A 20,476-nucleotide genomic window follows, 5' to 3' on the forward strand; every position below is an offset into this window, starting at 1 on the left:
TCAGCTCAGGGTAAAAGTTTTAAATTTGCAGATAATTTTGAAAATTAGATAAGAAAGAAAAACAGTAAAAGTTCCTGAAATGTTTTTTTTCGAATTTTGACATCTTGACAGAAGTTACCCAGAATTCAGATAGGAGCCATTTTGTCTTGTGAAAGTTTTAATTATGATTTATTAGGATGTCTTAAAAGACTCTCGACTTCTGTTAATGATGGGACTGGAGTTTTACATGCTTTTCTAGACCTTATTGAGCTAATGAAATGAATGGAGTTTTACATCCTACTATTCTGTACCTTATTGGATTAATTGAAGGAAAACGTTATTTCAACTGTAAAGGGAACTTTAATATATCTCGCATGCTAACATGTAATTAAACATACAAAAACTCAAAATAAAATGAAAATATATGATATTAAAATCTTGAGCAGACATCATACATCAATTTAGTTGTAGATTGGCGGCCATTATCCGTGACCCGTGTTGGTCCCTCGCCAACGATTGCCTGATATCAATAATTTAGTTTCGTACTTTATTTCCGAAAAAACTTCGCTAACATTTTTAAAGCCATAATCTACTTCTGACCTTTGACCCTCAGACGCCAAATTACCTAGTAAGATTTTTTTTATCGATTGCGAATTATTCTTAAAATGCTTCATCACGTAAAGTTTTTAAATTCTGTCTCAGTTGAAGAATAAACAGCTTGTAACACTTGTAGTTAGAACTATAATGAAACAGAATTTCTTAGAAACATAATGTTTCATTGCGAAAAGAAAAATCTTGTGGTCGTTGTTTTGATAATGTTGTCTGTCTGAGTGAACATGAGAATGGTTGAGTTAGTTAAAGAATTAGTGTATCTATTTATCTGATGATTCTCTCTATAGAGATCACCAGCTATGTATGGTTGTGAATAAGAACAGCGATCATAAGTTTCAAATGCAACTCTCATGCAACTGAAGTAAGATTGCTTTCAGTAATCATGCCCACTTTCACAATTTGCACCAATACTCAACTGGTAATTCCTGTGGCAGATGTAAATAAAGACATGCTTATACTATATGGAACTGAAAGCTGGCGAAAAAAAGTTTTCATCACAACTCAACGACCCCTGCCTCAATAACTATGTTAGTATAGCTCATTACAAAGAAAGATTTAGACAGTGTAAAAAAGTGTTCAAGCAAAAACCATCTATATCAAAGCACAACCCTAGTCCCTCCCCTAAACTCAACAATCCCCCACTCCCACCCCATACCTTTCACTATGTTTGTATAAATGAAATGAAATGAAATGCATTAGGGACCATCAACTATGTTAGTATAGTTCACTAATTGACTCTGTCATCACAAAGAAAGTTTTAGACAGTTTTGCTAAGAAATAGCCATTTTTTAACCCAATCCAACTGAGAAACTTGACTAATGTGTTTGTACACACCACGTTTTGACAGATTTGAGTCTCAGAATAATTCTAATTTACATTTTTCACAACTTTCTGTCTGCAGATATTACTTTCCTTTGTTTGGAAAGAAGAATTTATATTGAAAACAATTCGGAATGTTTGTCTGATGTTCAATTAGTGTCAGACACCAGAAATGGCTGAAATGGAGTCTTGTATCCTTCTCTTCTGCATTTAATTGGTCTAATAAACACAGGGCAGTACATGCAGTGTACATTGAGGAAAATTTTGCTCGGACAGTGACATGAGCTTATTTATGTTTTATATTTAACAGTCTGGAAATTTTTATTGTGAACATCAAAGCATCAGAATTTTTCTTCTTGAGGGGTTATCCGAAACATCTGCCTCTATTCCAGCCTCTGATGGATATTTTGACAGTTATCAGCTGGAATAGAGTCAGAGTCTGTCCAAATAGCTGGAACAGAGACAGATGTTTTGGTCTACCTGAGGGATATTCAACAATGAAAGATTTCTCTCCAAGGTGAGGGTTGAAGGGCCATACCCTCTTGAGGGTGGGGCTACCGGGGGCCCAACAGAAGCCAATGGATTTTAGATGGCCTGAGATGAATTATAAGTATTTACTGGGCTTAATCTACACTTCGAAATAAGACCTTTTACAGGCCCGAGAGGAGGGCCAAGCTGTTTCCCCCACCCCATTAAATATGTCACTGTCTCAAAGTTTACATGGCAACAAAGTGTCACTACAATACATAACTCTGATGTCATCATAACTATACCAGGAAAACAACAAAGCTCATAAATCAAAGGACAGATAACCACCTTGTTTCAAAAGCTTAATACCAGCATTACCCATAACTCAATTGGGGACGTCTGGTGTCCAATGTTGGCATCAGACATTAAGGGATTAACATTGCACCACATGATGTCATAAAACTGTTGCCAGAGTAATCCCAAACTTGGCGTAAATTGTTGCAGACGTCAAAATGAAATAGTGCTATTGTTCTGTTATGTTTTCATTTCATTAATTTGGGACATTTGGATAATATTTTATGTAAATTTTAAAGCATAAATCAAAAATTAAGTAGTTCTAAGCGCCATGGGTGTTAAACCTCAGTATAAGGAAATTTTTCAATAACACTGCATTAACGCTACAAAATTTCCTCTTACACAATGTCCCATAATTCATAAATCAACAAATTATAACAAAACTCAACTAACTCAAAATCATTTGAATGTGAAAAATGTTAATAATTTGTTATACAAAAGAAAAATAGACATTTTCCAATAAAACTTACATAAAATCGTTTACGCGTAAAATATATAAAAATTATGCTAAACGATATTGATTAGATCGTTCGACAAAATCATTCACTGACAATACTTTATCATCAGATAATTATTTTAAAGTTCACGCGACTTTTTTATTGGAAATTGATTGAGTACAAAAAATAATTTGTGAATAAAGGAAAGATAATACGCGATTGTCGACAAATCGATCGGCAATCTAGAGACAACTCAACCGTGATTATAAATAAATGAATAGCCTATCTTTTTTACAAGTGGATATTTATAAACAGACAAAGCTCTGTCAAGTTGCTTATCTAGTGCTTAATCAAGCATGTCGACACTCCAATAGACAAAAACTGAATAGAATAATAACATCCACATTGATAAATTGAAAGTAGAAAACCATGAACTAGATGACAATCTCTTGATATTGGTATTTACTGTGATTTTGTTCTTGTAATTTAGTTACTAATTAGTGACTAATGGTTAACGAAAGCAAGAAATTTGAAATTGTTTATTCATTAACAAAGCTTTAAGCGCACTAATTAACTTTTTTGATTGCATTGCAAAATTTTTATAAAATTCTTTCTAAATGTGCAGGTTCAAGAGATAATTTGAAAATGTTACAAAGAGAAAAACAATACAAAAGGGCAAAGGCTGATGGAATTAAGAATAAGGTTCCAATTTCATTGTCAATTTTACAAATGTGAAACTAAAGCAAACAATTCAATATTCAATTATGCGTAATGTATGTCTATTGCCATGTATGCAGAATTATTGATACAGTAACACAGAGACAAATCATGTCCGCAGTTCACCCAACTTTTAATGGGAAAGATCATCAATACAAAAGGTTAGGCCCAGGACTAACGGATATTTTTACAAAATAAAGCTCTATCCTTCTTTTTTTTTCTTGTCTGAAACTGTACCATTTTATTATCTGCATCTATGATCGCATAGAGTGAAACTTTGAGTAACAACAAGTTTTCTCTAGGTTCTGTTTTAATATTTCTATATTTTCAATTGTATGGTTACGAGGTCAGCAATTGAATTTGGGGGGTAAATACAATTTTTAAAACACAACAAAAAGCCTAAGATCAAGTTGTAAAAAAAATTGTCCATTTAAATAACCTGACCAAGGGCGTAAATTTTTTATTTTTTAAATAAAACTAGTACAAATCTTATATTCTAACATAACATATCAACACAGAGGGTGGCCATTATTAGATTGATTTTATATCTCCCATTTATTCATTAACGGAAACCTCCATTAAGATGGATAGATGTCTTTTTGATTCACTCAAATTGTAATTATTTCAAGCAGACGTAGAATGAAATGAGGCGGGAGTTGCCATGCTGACCATTTCCTAGCAGACGACAGACAAACCATTGATTTTCTAATACATTTCAATTACTTTTATCAGCCATTTTGGAAAGTAATTGAAGGTTAAATGTTCTTAATCGTACCACTTCACATTTTTAACTTCTTAATGTCCATATTGACGTGTCTACCAGCTTCAAAATGGCCAATTAAAAAGTACAATGTAAATCCTTCAAGCATTTTCAACTAGTGTAGAAACATTGCTGTCTATAAAGAAGTTCTACTGTAACAATTACTAACTGGTCAGGATGAATATACTAGGTTGTAAAATCTAAGTATATCTTGAACTATGCTGAACCCTGTATCTTCAGATTAGCCAGCAAGCATCCAACTAACTGGGGCACAAAGCTCAAAGAATATTAAAACTACTTACGTTTCATTAAAAGAATTTTTCATGGCGTAGGTCTGAACACTGTTCTCTTCTACCAGGAACCTCATCTTCTCGTAGAACGACGCTGTGGTACTCGGAGATTGCTTGGTGAGTAATATATCCATGGGTTCCGGAGATGTTTCACAGTATTTACTGGTACGACAGGCAGCGTTAGAACAACAATCTGGATCCAAACAGTCCAATAATCCATCTGGAATAAATGGATAGAATGAACAAATGGAATGTGAATAAAAGTCATATAATGAAATGAATGAATGAATGAATGAATGAATGAATGAACGAATAAATGGATAAAATGAATGAATAAATGGAATGTAAATAAAAGTCATATAATGAAATGAATGAATGAATGAAAGAATGAAAGAATGAATGAATAAAGGGATATAATGAATGAATAAAGGGATATAATGAATGAATAAATGGATAGAATGAATGAATAAATGGATATAATGAATGAATAAAGGGATAGTGATTCAGTGAAAAAATATTAAAACGCATATCAATGTTCAGAACTTGTAGGCTACAATTATCTCATTTCCTTTTAAAATATTTTTATAATTTTGTCAGTGACATTAGATTTTGATTTAATTCTTCAAAATAAAATTTTGAGTAGAGTAGGAAATTGAGTTCGGAAATGAAATGATGTAAATATAATTGAAAATAAAAACTATTATCGATAGAAATAAGATAACTGAAATAACACTGTCATCTTATTGGCTTATCATAGCTAAGATCATCACCATTTTGACAAGGAAAAATGACAGAGTCGCTTTTATTCATCGGAGAGACGAACTACTAATCAGATCATGTGACACTCCAATAACCCTCAATCATTCGTATTCCTACGCCAGCAGAGTCCCTGTAGTGCATTTCATAACAAAAACTCATTAGATTTGACAATCGTAAAAATATTCTGGAGTGAAAATGGTCGGAGAGAAATAAAAGTAATTTGTTTTAAGTGATCGTTTGTCATTCGGTTTAATTTACTATAGGGGGCGTTAGTAAATCCACCGAGCTAGAGAAATCGCAGGATACAAACTTCAATGATTGATGGCACCAGCTTCAGGATTATCGTTGACACTCGCTAAATCATTCAGATCATGGTAAATGGAATCAACCAATCAGGCATCTTTGAAGATAAATTAAGATTCGAATTTCTACAGACGTTTAAATCAAATAAATTGACCAAATAATCCATTTTAAGTCATGTGGGTTCCTTGTTTATAATGCTAACCACGATTTGACAGTACCCCTACACTTAAGGTTGACCTCTGAAGGTCAAATGGATAAAGCAGCCAATCACAAACCACTTTAAAGTATTTAATCGTTCCTTTGACCATATTTAGACTAATGGTTTAGAATTAAGACAGATTTAGATAAAATCAGGCTAAATTCAATAACAATTACGAGTCTAGGACAATTAATGTTTGAGTCCCAACATTGAAGAAACAAAAAGTTTGGAGTCGTCTAATTTTTTTTTATGACAGACTTCCAAAACCTTGCTTATAAAAGCATTTAAGAATTACAGCAATGGTAAATTTTTACTTCCATTAAGTACTACCAACAATGGCGTTTCTGGGAAACATTAGTTGAGGGGGGCGAACAAGAGCCACAAAATAATCCAGGGGGTCCACAGGCTATTCTTTCACTAAGTAAAATGAAAAAAAAATTGAAAGTGGAAGGAGCCAAAGCCTTGCCAACCTGTAGAAAAACCACTGGCTACCAACTCTGGAAAATTGTAACTTAGTCTTAGTAAGAATTAATACTGAAAACTGATCAGCTGTCAAAATACATAGCATATATTTTGATGATCTGTTGAAGATTAAATAATTAGAACATATCAGCTGGTTTGGTCTGATAAAAAATTGTGCTTTAGGATTTTATCATTCCTGTGTTAGATGGTGATGAGAACATAGTCTCATGAAAGCACTGGCCTGGGTCACAAAGTAAAGATTTTATGATAAACCAAGGTGCAAGTTAAAGGTTAAGATTAATAGATATGTTAACTAAGGATGTCTCTGTAATACTATCTGTGGTAGTATCATTTCTGTCTGAGCATTGGCTTTTGAATTTAAACCAATAATTAGGTACAGGTAGTTTTTGACGGTTTTGTTTCTAATTCCTACCCAAAACACCTACAATGCTAAAACAAAGATTCCATGTTGGAATATAATCTTATAACAATGTTGATAGTTAAACTAAGACAGTGCCGATAGCCAGAGGTAAATATTGACGTTGTTTGACCTATCGTGACCTCTAGAGTTGATCAGGTTATCAGATTAATTTACTGTGTAAACTAAAGAAATCTATAGCAGCACATGGCAGACATGTTTTACTGTCAGGGTCCTTGATTGGGTTGTATTTACCAGTCATGCCTGATCAGAACTATTGAAAATGAATGGTCCTGAATGAACTTAAGCAGACAGGAAATGTGCAATCAGTAGCACACATGACCTCGGTTTTTTGTCCTATCAAGAACAACTGGACTCTTTTTCCATTACAGCCCCCCAAATCTTCGATGAAACAGTTGAAGGTATTTTCTTGACATTTGCACCTACAAGTTTTAAACTATTGGAATCAAAAGTACATGGGAAGCATTTTAATAGTCTTAAATTTAAATTTTGTTGTATTTACCATTCATGTCTGACTAGAGATCAGGGATGTTGATCGACTAATCATGTAATATTAAGGAAGAAACTCGTAACTTAAGCTCTGTTTTTTTTTAATCGACTGCGGTGCTGGTCACAATATAAATGTACAAGTCACGATACTCATTTGAATCATGTTTGTATTAAACACACGTTAATTTCGTATTCATAACAATATCATAACACTCAGCGTTCTTAACATAACAACTAACACACAAACATCGGCACAAACACCAAATTAAATAGCCAATATGACGGAAATGAGATCATAGGAATCTAATGAATATTATTTTGGTGACCTGACACTGCCAGTGACCTTTTCTGACCCCAATCTGAAGGTCATGACAATCTTTTCTTCAATTTTCTTGACATTTGTCACTGAGGTTTAATGCTCTGATGCACACTGAAGATGTTATAAGCAGTGTTTTTGATTTGGTTGTCATGTTTGAATGGAATTATAACATGTCCAGAACCTTGATGATATTTATAGTATTAGAGATGCCTCATTTTAATGCTGATCTTTGTCAAGGTTTAAAAAGAATTGTAAATTGCGATGATGTTTGTTTTGCTCTTGTGTAAATAGGAACATTTGTAGCTTTGATGATGTCATAAGCAGGAATTTAATCTGTTTGCCATGTCTGAATGGATTTATAAAATGTCCAAAATGTCAATTCTTTTTTTAAGCCAATAAAATGGTTCAAGCAGGAATATGACACTAAAAGTCAAAGGATATGAAAAGCTTGGCTTCCATTCTTGCTAATTTGTCCCTAAAAAATATGTGATGTTTGAATGAAGTTTTTACATGTCTAAAATATGATGATGTTTGGTGCTAATTTAAATTGCATAACATTGAATGTCGATCTTATGGCATTAAATGACTGGTAGATTCAAATGATGGTTTTTCCTCTCTAATGAGAATAGGAAATATCTGTTTGTAGGCAGCCTGTTTTGTAGGCAGCCTGTTTAGTAGACCCATGGTTAATTTGCTTGCCATGCCATGCACCAAGATATGAGACGTCCACTACTTTAATGATATTAAGTGCCAACATGAACGATGCAAGCAAATATTCTCGTTATTTTCTTTTGCAAAAAATCAAGATTAAGGGGAGATGATTTATGAACTGACCTTTATCATTATCATAGGTGTCGCTACATTTATCTTCCTTAGCGATATGACAATCAGGACCTTTCCACCCGTCTCTACAGTTACACTTCCAACCATCAGCTTCATGACGACAATCTCCATGGTTACCACAATCAGACGGACATCCATCTACAAAGAAAATATATTAAAATTAATTTCATACATATTAATAAATAATTTTATGGGCAATAACCTGCAGTTTATCAAATATAAAACGTAATAATGCAAGTCTGAGAGGCAACTCCCCAAGAAAATTTTTGAAACTTAGAATTGATTTGGTGCATTCTGAAACATGTGCCCTCAACCCCTTCCCACCCCATTCTCTGTACACCCACTGGCACCCCCACTAACACATTTGGTTTTCTTCAAAAATGTCAATGAATTTGGTTCTTTTACTTAACCCATCCATCATATCATCACTATCAAGATGATGTCTAGTGATAATCATCTAAGGATCATGACGATGCAAATGGCTGAAATCTACCTACCCATAGTGCAATGTCTTCCATTCCACCCTTTTTTACAGACGCAGGTACCATTGTTACAGAAACCATGAGATTTACATCGATAATCGCATTCCACCTGGTCACAGAGAGCGCCAGCCCACCCTGCCTCACAGATACATTGCTGGTTTTTACACTCTCCTTTATAACATTCCAATCGACACACTTCTACAAAACAAAATGGACGATCCTCTTTCAAATTGACTGAAAACGACCTTTATTGAGATATTTTCAACATTATGGTAAAGAATCTTAAAGGGATTGTAAAGAGGTTTGCTAATCTTTTTTATGTATATCTGCAACACTGATGGCATCAAAGTTATTTTCAAGATTTTCAGCTTTGAGCGAATGAAGATTTAGAGCATCCCTACAAATAGAGAGCTGGGAAAATTAGCTAAGACCACAACTAATTTTCTGTCATCTTTAAATTTTGCAATATTTCATTTTGATTTAAGATATATGCAAATTATATCCTTTAAGTAGGCTGATATTTAGTTGAAAGTTAAAATATTCATCAATGCTTCATGCTATTATAATATCCCACAAAAATCAAGAGAAATTTTGTCTGAATTACTTTCGGTGGTGTTTTAGCTCTTCTTCCAATTTCATTTTTTGTACCTTCTCTATCTAATATGATATCCAAACAATGTTTTGATTTTGTGAACTTTTTTTGAATAAAAGATAAAAGTTTATTTAACTACAAAATTTGACTTCCTTTATCCTAGTATTTAAGATTAAGTATTTAAGATTATAGAGTTTCATTTATCATTTAACAAATTTGATTATATCTCAGACTGTTTTAAATTCTTAAACCTTGTATCAGTTTTAAACCTTGTATCAGTTATAAACCTTGTATCATTTCATATCATGGTGCAAGAAGGAAAAAGAGCTTAAAAACGTGGGGCAAAGATTTTAAACTTCACCTAAGATTTTCAACCTAGATCTTCTATTAACCAAGACAGTGAATGTTGGTTCAGTATTGATGGTGTTATCGTTTTTCTACCAATATACATTTTTGACAAAATGGAGCTTATCATTTGAAGACCTTGTATATTTCTCTAGAATCTGATAACTCTTCATTCAACATGTATCGAATTTACACCAAAGATTTTTTATCATCCTAATACAATTTATTTTCTGTGTCTTATCACTGTTTCACATTTTACGATCTACGATGGCAATGAAATGATCTCTGTCCTATCAGCAGAAACACAAATTTAATACCATAAACATGTTTTCAATTTAAATTCTTCCGCATCAAACTCTGTCAGTTTATCTGCTTTAGATTTTTATATTTCTCCATATAACATTTCAAAAATTTGAGAAATTAATGAAATTTTGGTCGACTTTGTAATAAAACTCATGAAACAGTTACAGAATTTTAGGTTGATTAATGAATTTGATAAATATTTTTAGTATTATTGAAAACTTTTGATTATTTCGTAATAAATTTTTTTTAAGAAACTTTTCAAGATTTTTTCAATTTTATGAAAGTTTTGGTTTTAATTCAATCAAGCTACAAATTGCATTATCCAAAAGATGACGTGATTGGTCCAAATGAAATGAAATGAATGGAGTTTTACGTCCTACTCTTCTGTGATTGGTCCAAGGTGTTGTCTGGAAACAAACCTTTTCTCAAATTCTAACTTATTTTTAATCTACAAATGTATCAGAAATTTAGCCTAAGCCTGGGATTTCGCTAAACTTATCATTAATTATTTAAATTAAATTTTAGGATCTTAATTTGTTCCTCAACATTTAAGATATCTTTAAAATATACAAATATAAATCTGATCATGCTACATTGTAAAATATAAATTTTTCAAAACTTATTTATAAAATCAAATAAAAATATTATATGACAACAGTAACAGATATAAAATCGGACGACAAAAAAACAACAATGTATATAAAATTTTTTGAAAACATGGCGCTAGTTGTGCTTTAAACACATGCAAAAGATAAGTTTTGTACATAACAAAAAAGCATGCAAAACATTAATTCAAGTCTACAAGTTTTAAAAGTTCGTCTGCGCTAATGTGTTTAGAATTCAAAAGACGACACCTAACCTCATTATTTAGCAATTGTCAAAGATTTCGTCAATGAGATTACCGTGATGGAAATCGTTTCGTATCCATGGGGACTAGAAAGATGGATGTGTTTTTCACGAAAGATAGATATCTGAACGTCTTCTGATACCTTTGCGAAGATTATCGCAGAGCTGCTGTTGCTAATAGCAACTAGGGAATACTGGAACAAGTCATATATTTCAATTGTCTTACTTTTGAAAGTCATTAGGTAGTTGTCAATGGTCGCCATTTGCATAAATTCAACGTTAGTAACTAATGACCAAGGGAGGTAACAGAAGTATTTAGCGTGACTATAGAGTTAGTATGGATTGTGAAGTCAAAGTTGCGAAGCTGTGGAGTTGAGATTAGTCAAAAGACAGAAGTGTTAAAATTAATAGAATTAGTTGTCAAGAGTTAATCAATAAAAATAAGGTCAAGGGCAGCAATCCCATGATGCAATTTTGAGCAATCCCATGATGCATTACCTGTCTGACAGTCAGCGCCGGTGAAATGTCTATCACAGATGCAGGAACCTGCTTCCACGTCGAAGACACCATGACCTGAGCAATCTTGAGCACACACTTGCGTTATGTTAATCTTATCGTCTTGACTACACACTCGGCCCTTATATCCTCGAAAGCAGACGCATTCTCCAAGAATGCAGACGCCGTTTCCAGAACAGTTGGGCAAGACGCAGTCGACTGTAGACAACAGAAAAGAAAGATAGAAGCAAGCCACTAATAAGACAGTAAGAAAAATTAACGTGTAGAATCAAAATTGAAGTGATGAATGATTGTTCGTTCCTTTTTAACCGGAAAAAAATTGAAACTACGTCAATCTTTTCTGACAAAAAAATAACTTTGTGTCGATTAACGTGCCAAAGCAAAATCTAAACATATCAATAACAACTGAGTTTTTCTTTTTGAAAGATCTTCATTGAATTTACAGTACAAACAATTTTTAACATTAGGCTGGAAACAATTTCAAAATTTTATATTTTCTGATCCTGGTAAATTTGATGGTGTATCAAGATTATTGGTGATCAAAATTGAGCAAGAAACGAAACCCCAATAATATTCTAAATATGGAGCATATTGACATTGAGAGTATTGAAATTTTTCTCAACTAGCCATTGATAGTTTTCAGTGGCGTAGCGAGAATTTCATTGATGGAGGCCATCCATACGCCCTGGGGTCCTTTTGCGGATTTAAGAGGGAGGGTCAAAATATTTTTTAATGTGGAAAGCCAGAAAATACATCTAACACAAGTTTTGAGGTGGAAGTAGAATGAATTTTTCATTTTTTATTGCCCAATGGGAGGGGTGGGCAATAGCCCCAAAATTATCACCTAAATACACCACTGATAGTTTTTACTTGTAATTTTGTATTCAGGATAAATTCATCACTTCAATTATAAAAATACACATAAATCACATCTAAAATAATAGTCTGAATCCAGACATTCATTTGAATTTATAAAATTATCAAAATTACACTTTTCACAGAAATTTAACATATTTTTGAAACAGAAAGAACATTAATGTTACATGACTACGACTAAAAGCGACAACTATAATTTTTGGAAAAATGATTATATACATGATATGACAGAGCTGCTATTTCCATGAATTTGCCATTTAAGTGGCAAAAAAATGCTAAATAAGACAACATAAAAATTGTTACTTGATATTTAGTTAATTTTGAAAAAGGTATAGTCATAATATATAATGTAAAAACCAAATTTAAACAAATTTTGGAAATAATTTTTAAAACATGAATATATATTTCCATAACATGCATTTAAATTCAAAATCCCTTAAACAAGAAAATTGAAAAAATCCAACCAAAACTCAAAGAATTTTGAACACTCAACTTGTGACAAGTTACTTGTCCCCTATCATTGAATAGCAGCTCTGTTTTGACAATATTAAGAGAGGAATAGAAAGTAGTGCGTTGGAAAAGAAAGATATCATGGTGTGAAGAGGAGAGAAAAATAACGCCAGCAAGGATTTCTAACGGAGATTTTACACCATGGATATTCAACCTTGAACAGACGTTATAAACCAAGTAGGTGATTATGTTATTCTGTATATCATTAGCCTTGTTTCTACCCACACTCTTGGCAAAATGAATGTTATTGTGCATTTAAAAGTTTAAAGCTGAAAACAGGCTGGAATGTTCACACATTACATAAAATGAAGTGTGTTATACCATAATATATTCCCTTCTGTATTTTGATGATAACACAAAAAATGTGAAATCATGCCGCCTTCTTCATTGAACAATTTGGAAAAAATCAATTGAAATGAAACAATATTTTAACATGTAATTTCAAGGATTACAATATCAAGGTCATTTGCCTCATATTTCAAGGTCATTGGTGTAATATTTCCATGTTAGAAACCCTAGCTATTGCAATTACAGATTTAATCAATAGGATAAACTATAGTCTGTATTGATGTGTTGCCATGGTTTTATGCTTCCTGGTTTTCAATCATTCTCAAGGGAGGTGAGAAAAGCCTATCTGATTCTATTTATAGCACATTTAAAATACTGGCGCTTTCTGGAATGGTTTGGGTAGGCAAGAAAATGGGTTGGGACTCAAATACTCTGTATTGCTAAATTCGAAACTGCATTCAACAAGAATTGAAATCAAGCAATTTGATTGGTGAGAAATTTTCAGTAACCAATCATAAGCTTTGAATTTCAAACCTGGTTGAATGGAAGTTTCGAATCCAGACAAACATTCCATCAATGTGTAAAGTGAAAGTAAAGGAGCTTACCGATTCCACAATCTGGACCCTGAAATCCAGTGAAGCAGACGCATTGTCCATTGATACAATGTCCATTATCGTTACAGTTCGGGACCTCACATTCGTTTTCCTTCAAATCACACTCCTGTCCCTTCCACCCAGGGTGACACTTGCACTCTCCTCGTTCATAGATCCCATTTCCTTGGCACACAACTGGGCAGGTTTCTGAAATTAAGAGTTGGAAATTTTAGAACAAGTTTCAATTAGCTATTGAATATCTGAAGACACTATAGTCTAAAAATGTCCAGGAGATTTGGGCACTGTTTCACAAAATATTTAAAAAGTTTGAATTTACCATTTTCCAAATTTATTTGCTTATCATATTTCACAAAATTCTAATTAAAAAATGAAATTCAGATTTAAAAAAACTCTAACAATTTGATTGGTTAATAAAACGAACCAAGATAAATGTTATAAATCATCTTAAGTTGGGAAGAAATGATCAGTAAGTTTCTTTTGTGATAGACCTTAAATAATATAATTCGAGAAGGGAACAAGGATTTGAGAGAGTTCACAGGGCAAAAATCTCTTAGAGGAACTTAGCAATTCAAAAAAATTTAAAAGCATACAGAAATTTTTTTTTTTATTTCTATTAAATTCCTGAAGTCAGCATAAAATGAAATAAAAAAAAATATGCCAACATCAGACATTAAAGAGAAAAACAGACAGCAATTCAATCAAGGGCAATGATTCGTAGAAAATTAACGAAAACATTAGTAGGATTTCATTCCAATATGAACATATAATTATGTCTAAATGTTAAATCGATGACAATTGAACACGAAATTATGGGATAGATTTGCCCGTCAAAGAAGAATATTAGCCGATTTATTGGCTGGAATTGGTAGGATTGAACAAAAGCAATATGGCAATGGTTATAGAAATTTGGTACGAGCCACCCAAGAATGAAATTAACGACATGAAATGTTTCGAAAAGAGAAGTCAAGCAGACGCCAATTTTTTACCTTCAATTATCAAAAAGGTCGTAACCTCCAATCAAGCATCTTGTCCAATTCTGCTTAATGGTATCAGACGTCAATTTGAAAATAACCGTTTTTAAGAAACTCGGCCATGTGGAAGCAAAATTAAAAAGAAAATCTGTTGCATTGAAACAAATTTCAGGAAGGTGACAAAGGATTTTGTACGTGTGACAAATGAATCCATTTGTTAAGGCGAGTTCAACACTTTTCAGGCAATGACAATTTTGATTAATGTGCCCATATTTAGACGTGCTAAGAAATAACAGAACCCCATTAGCGTCTCTCGGACAAAATGCCGTTAGATATTTATCACACACAATTTCTACAAATGCACAAAGTGGGCAGCGATCAGGCGGAAAAAAAGCAATTGTCTTTGAATGTCAATTTGTCAACTTCAACTTAAGAATTGATAACGATCACTGAACTGAGAACATTTTCTTTCCAATCACTGGAACTTTAATCAAAGTTAACATTCTCCAAATCAATGACATTTCTGGTTTTAAATTTTAAATGACGCTGAACTTCTTGACATCCCACAGGTGGATTTCATCTTAATTAAATCAGAATTCTTCACAATCTAAAGTGTAATTCAGTTGTTGATTGTATGAAAAATTGCTCGATTCAACTCAATAATGGTTTAATTCCAGTTTAAGATTTTGTTGTAGTTCTGACCAATAACATATTTGGTTTTTGTAAGATATAGTTTTATCTAAAATTCAAAATGGTCTATTTGAAGATTTTAATTCAGAATTTGTATTATATAAATGGGATTGGCTTATCAATTAAATTTGGTTAAAATAATGATTAATTGAATAACTAACTAATTAACTATATAAACCAGACTTAGAAATATTAAAACAGAACCTAACAAACATGCTGTTGTTGTGTACTTTCATGTGGTGCAATCTTCAGACAACTGACCTCCCAGACTTATATTGAGTTTGTTACTACTTATGCCAGGACAGCTTTAACCTGCTCGTTTTCAATTTTTCTTAATGGGGCCTGTTTATTGTCTGAACGACTAGATGCTTTTTGACATTTCAGCCCCTCCAAGCTGCATGACTGACGAGGGGAAACCAAGGCATTGTCTCGACCTATGCATGGATTGAATCCTGGACTATCAGGTTAGCTATGACACACAGCCACCATGTCTCCCATGACTCTAACAGACACTTGTTTGGACAATATGAAAGGGCAATAATTCATCTTATACATAATTTCAGCATATCCAATTTACTGTTATTAAAATATCCTTTGACAATCTATAAAACGTTGCAATATTTAATTTGTGTCTGCGAATTGTTTTCCGGGATTAACTTATGACTAATGGTTACGTTTTTTTCACGAATGAATCAACGTGATTTTTTGGAGTTGATTACAACTGGGTCAATAAAATTTGACGAAAATGACAGCGTTGTCAGAATTTGATAAAACTAAAACTTGTTGGATTAAATTGATTTCGTCGTCCGTTAATATGTGAATATCGTTGAATGTCGTGTAATATTGGCCCACAGTCCCTGAAGTGCTGCTCTCATGTTTTCTTTTTCGAAGCCGAGGGCCAGAAAGACAATCAGTCCAATATCTGGAATGAGTCATACGAGCGTAAGAATTTATCTTAGCAATTTATACGATATGCCATTAGGACCAACCAATCTTTCTCGTTAGCATTTCATCGTTTTTAAAAAGTCAACTTGGAATTACGTTTCCTGGTGGACTTAAAGACGCAAGTTTAAAGTGCCCGGAACAATGGAGAGGAATTTAAAAGAGACGGATAAAGTGCTTCAGATAATAAAAGAATTTGGTCGTTAACAAAAACAGGGAAATGCCGATGTGGAGCAATTATTTAGAGAGCGGGGCCTTGATGTGACAAAATGCTGATTAACACAATTTGAAATATTACTGGATTGATAATATTTTGGCACCAAACTCCATGCATCGAGAAAACTGACTTTTTGCATAATGACTTTTTTCAAACACTTCGACCAATAAATGAGAAGTTCTGTTTAAACAGCTGTGTTTTTCAACGATTCGTTTTCTTTTAACATAATTGATTACCAAAATTCAAACAGTTGTTAAAAAGCGAATTCCCTCATTATCAACGTTTTAACTCCATAAAACAGAGGCTGAAAACACATTAATCAAGAATTAATGAGGAATTTAAAATCGACGTCCCATTTCCGTATCGGAGCGCGACCATTTGACGGGACACTTATGAATGAATTATGGGTAATGAACGAAAAAGAAAACATACCCTGAGAGCAATCGTCTTTAGTGTAGCCGTTAAAACATCGACATTGTCCTTTGATACATTCTCCATGGCCGTGGCAATTTCCAGGACAGCCTGTTTGAATTTCTGTAATAAAATAAATAAGTTGTTTAGATTCATATTGTTGATCTAAATGTTGATATTATTCAGACTCAAAGAAACCATTTAAATCCAATGTTTCTTACAATTAATTGAATGATGCGTTACAGCGAACAGGCCTGTATATTTTGAAAATTTAAATGATTTCAAATCTGTTTAATGTTTAGTGAAGTTCTAACACAGTTGGTTTCTTTACATGAGGTCAGTTGCCTTTTTGATGACAAGCAAATGTTGGCTGTAGGTTTGATCGACTTGTGAAAGATCAATGACTGTCAATGAGTACATCAGCCTATGCAGGCTATATCAGGCAATTTTCAAATTGGAACAGCTGCACATTTCTTATATGTCCTAAGATGGCTGAGGCAAATTTGGGCGCAGAATCCTCTCAGTCTCTGGACACAAATGAATATTGTTGTTTGATTTGGAACATTCCTGTCATCTGTACAGTTTTTATCTATAAATATATTATTGACAGTAATAAATGTCAACCTACCAGTTACGTCTGCCATAAACGAGACACTTTCTTTACGATTATTATCATTATATACAGCTAAATACCAGGTTCCCGCCTTCAGATATTCAACCATTCCAGTCTCACGATTATCACTATCATCCTGAAATCATATAAAATATTGTTTATGTCATAAATTGACTGTAATTCAAGGGATGAAGCTAAAGAATAAAGGTAACAAGTGTGTGTTGATGCCACCGTCCATTTTTTTTTTCGAGAACATTCTAGAAAGGGTAAGAGGAAAAAAAATTTGTAAGTAAAGTGCTTAAATCCAGTATTTTATGCAATTTGAAAGAGTAATCTTTCAATATCATTACATTTTTACAATATGTATATTTCAAAAAAAGAGAAATTATCATTATGAACCGTTGGAGGTTGGCATCGCCCCCCTGACCCCTTTCCTGCCCCTGCCCCTTTGGAACCCCATTTAAGTGCGGGACTGTGATATGATGTAGCGTCACTTCATGTGCAACCACGAAGAATAGATGTACCTCAGAATTAAATATATACACTATAACAAGTAGTATATCTGATTTGAACAATAATGACAGGACCACATTCACACAAAAAACATAACTTGAATTTTCACAGTTTTCTGTGTAAACAAAAACCATTTAAAAATGTACCAAAAAAAAGATGGCAGCATTTCAAAATCTTGTGACATTGTCAGAATCAGCAATCAAGGTGTGAGAATATCATTAGATATTTGTTATCAGAAGAAATATCAGGCTGATAATGGAGCTTCAAGATTTAATGGAAAAATTTCTCCAATAAAAAATTTGATTAAAAGTGTAACAAATTCATTATGACTTGGTGAAGATAAGAGTATCATTGTCGAAACTTCACAATTATTTTATCTCAGAAAATGTTATCTGTAAAATCACATATGACACCAACTTCACAATGTAAAGCTATTAAGACCTTCATACTCATACCTTGACTATTATAGCCACTATTCTTATATCTCATCCACAAATTCAAGCTATTACTTACTTCATACTTATACATGACTGCAATAGCCACTATTCTTGTATCATGGAATGCATTTCATTCAGAACACAGAGCCCTTCACAGAAAAGCTGTACACATTATGGCTTTGTGCAAACAGACTTTCTGTCAAGGCCTCTGATTAGCTGTATACACTAGCATACAATCCAATCATAATGCTTCATTTACAAACCATGATACAAGAAAGGTGACTATTAAAGTACAGGTATCAGTACATTTGTACTAGTTGTAATAGCTTGACAATGTGAAGACACAGTTCGTAATAGCTTGACATTGTGAAGGTAAGAGAAAGTTCGTAATAGCTTGACATTGTGAAGGTAAGAGAAAGTTCGTAATAGCTTGACATTGTGAAGGTAAGACACAGTTCGTAATAGCTTGACTTTGTGAAGATAGTTTGACACAGACTTATTCTTGTCAACCTGTATTGGTTTTCAATATCATTATCTGTAAACTGACAAATCTAAATGGACATTTACAATAACTTTGTCAAAATAGATCTAAGACGTAGGCCAGACTCTAAGCAAACTGGAGTTTTTTTTAAATCTTATTTCGATAGTCTTCTCTTTTCCGATTTGCAAATATCAAGGAATCTTTTTTACGTGCACAGCATGCAACAAAAGGAGTTTCAGTTTATTGTTCTATTTGCAGGACAAGTAACATTTTCCATCATCTCTATAAACATAAAAACTAAAAAGGACGCATAGCTATTCTTTCCCATAAATTGTGTAGGCTTCTAATACATTAAGGGCTTTGAGCTGAACAATAAACTTATGTCATTAAATGTCAAATATCAGTTTCGAGGTACATGTCAAACGCATGGACAACCTTGACATTAATTCCAGTCTACATAATACGACACTAACGCTTGACTAATTAACAAAGAGTCTAATTAAAAAGGAAACATAATCATCATCAGGTGTGAAAAGCGTTAAGTTATGTCATATCAATAATTAATAACATATTTCCCGATAACACCCTGTGATAACGCCCTGCCATATTAACACCAAGTGTATACTATCTGGATAATCAAAATAGCGTCTTCGGAACTTAATTATGCACAAAGCAAGACATGCGAAAATGATAACTTTGACGTCGATATCAACATTTGCTGCGTTCCAGTTGATTACTTGTCTATACAATAGCGTGTAAGGATTCATTCGGGAGAATAATTAACAAATACCGAGCAGAATAAACTTAACGGCTGACCGAACCTTGATCGAACTTTAATTATCGTACGTATTGATAAACAGATTGGCTTGTGTTATTCTTTAGACCACATTAATCATAATCAGGTTTACTGTTTAATAATCTCCCTTATGTAGACTTGATTATACAAGACTTAATTACATCACAGGTTATTACAATCTCTTATATAGACTAGATTATACCAGCTGTATATTAAAGTTAATTGCATCGCAAGGTTGATTATTTCAATTGTGAATTAGATTGTCATAATAATCTCCCTTGCTTAGTCTTAATTTCATCATAAGTCCAGGATTATGTCCCTTATGTAGACTTGATTATACAAGACTAAATTACATCACAGGTTATAATAATCTCTTGTATAGACTAGATTATACCAGCTGAATATTCCATTTAATTGCATCACAAGGTATATTGACTATATTGCAGATGGCACAGCTCCTCTAAACAATATTAGTGCATTTGTATATTCAAATATGAATATGAATGGACCAAATATTATTTTACCTTGTATATTGCGATCACATTTTAATATACAATACTAGCATGGTACTGTTGCTTTAACATTTATGTACCAATTTATATTAAAATTGGCAGTCTCCCTTTAAACAATATTAGTAGCCTACTAATGTAATACCATCAATAACAACTAATCTAAGGACATCAAGATTCAGCCAGGAAGATGAAAGGGGATTAGTATATTGACTGTTATAATGTAATGGTATATTATAATACCACTATAATATATTGTAATCTATTCATAGACT

General features: G+C 33.0%; 1 protein-coding gene across 1 annotated transcript in view; it reads right to left on the reverse strand.

Annotated features, from left to right (window-relative positions):
* Positions 1 to 20,476, reverse strand: part of LOTGIDRAFT_91191 (hypothetical protein) — a gene marked incomplete at both ends in the record, with an annotated part of 40,021 nt that overhangs the window by 18,801 nt on the left and 744 nt on the right. The window contains 7 exons of the mRNA XM_009051045.1: positions 4,449 to 4,656; positions 8,241 to 8,387; positions 8,747 to 8,929; positions 11,316 to 11,531; positions 13,613 to 13,807; positions 16,874 to 16,975; positions 17,481 to 17,580. Coding sequence (XP_009049293.1) covers positions 4,449 to 4,656; positions 8,241 to 8,387; positions 8,747 to 8,929; positions 11,316 to 11,531; positions 13,613 to 13,807; positions 16,874 to 16,975; positions 17,481 to 17,580 — 1,151 coding nt within the window. The remainder of the gene's footprint in view (positions 1 to 4,448; positions 4,657 to 8,240; positions 8,388 to 8,746; positions 8,930 to 11,315; positions 11,532 to 13,612; positions 13,808 to 16,873; positions 16,976 to 17,480; positions 17,581 to 20,476) is intronic.

Source organism: Lottia gigantea, assembly GCF_000327385.1.
Source record: "Lottia gigantea unplaced genomic scaffold LOTGIsca_16, whole genome shotgun sequence".
Lineage (NCBI taxonomy): Eukaryota > Metazoa > Mollusca > Gastropoda > Lottiidae > Lottia > Lottia gigantea.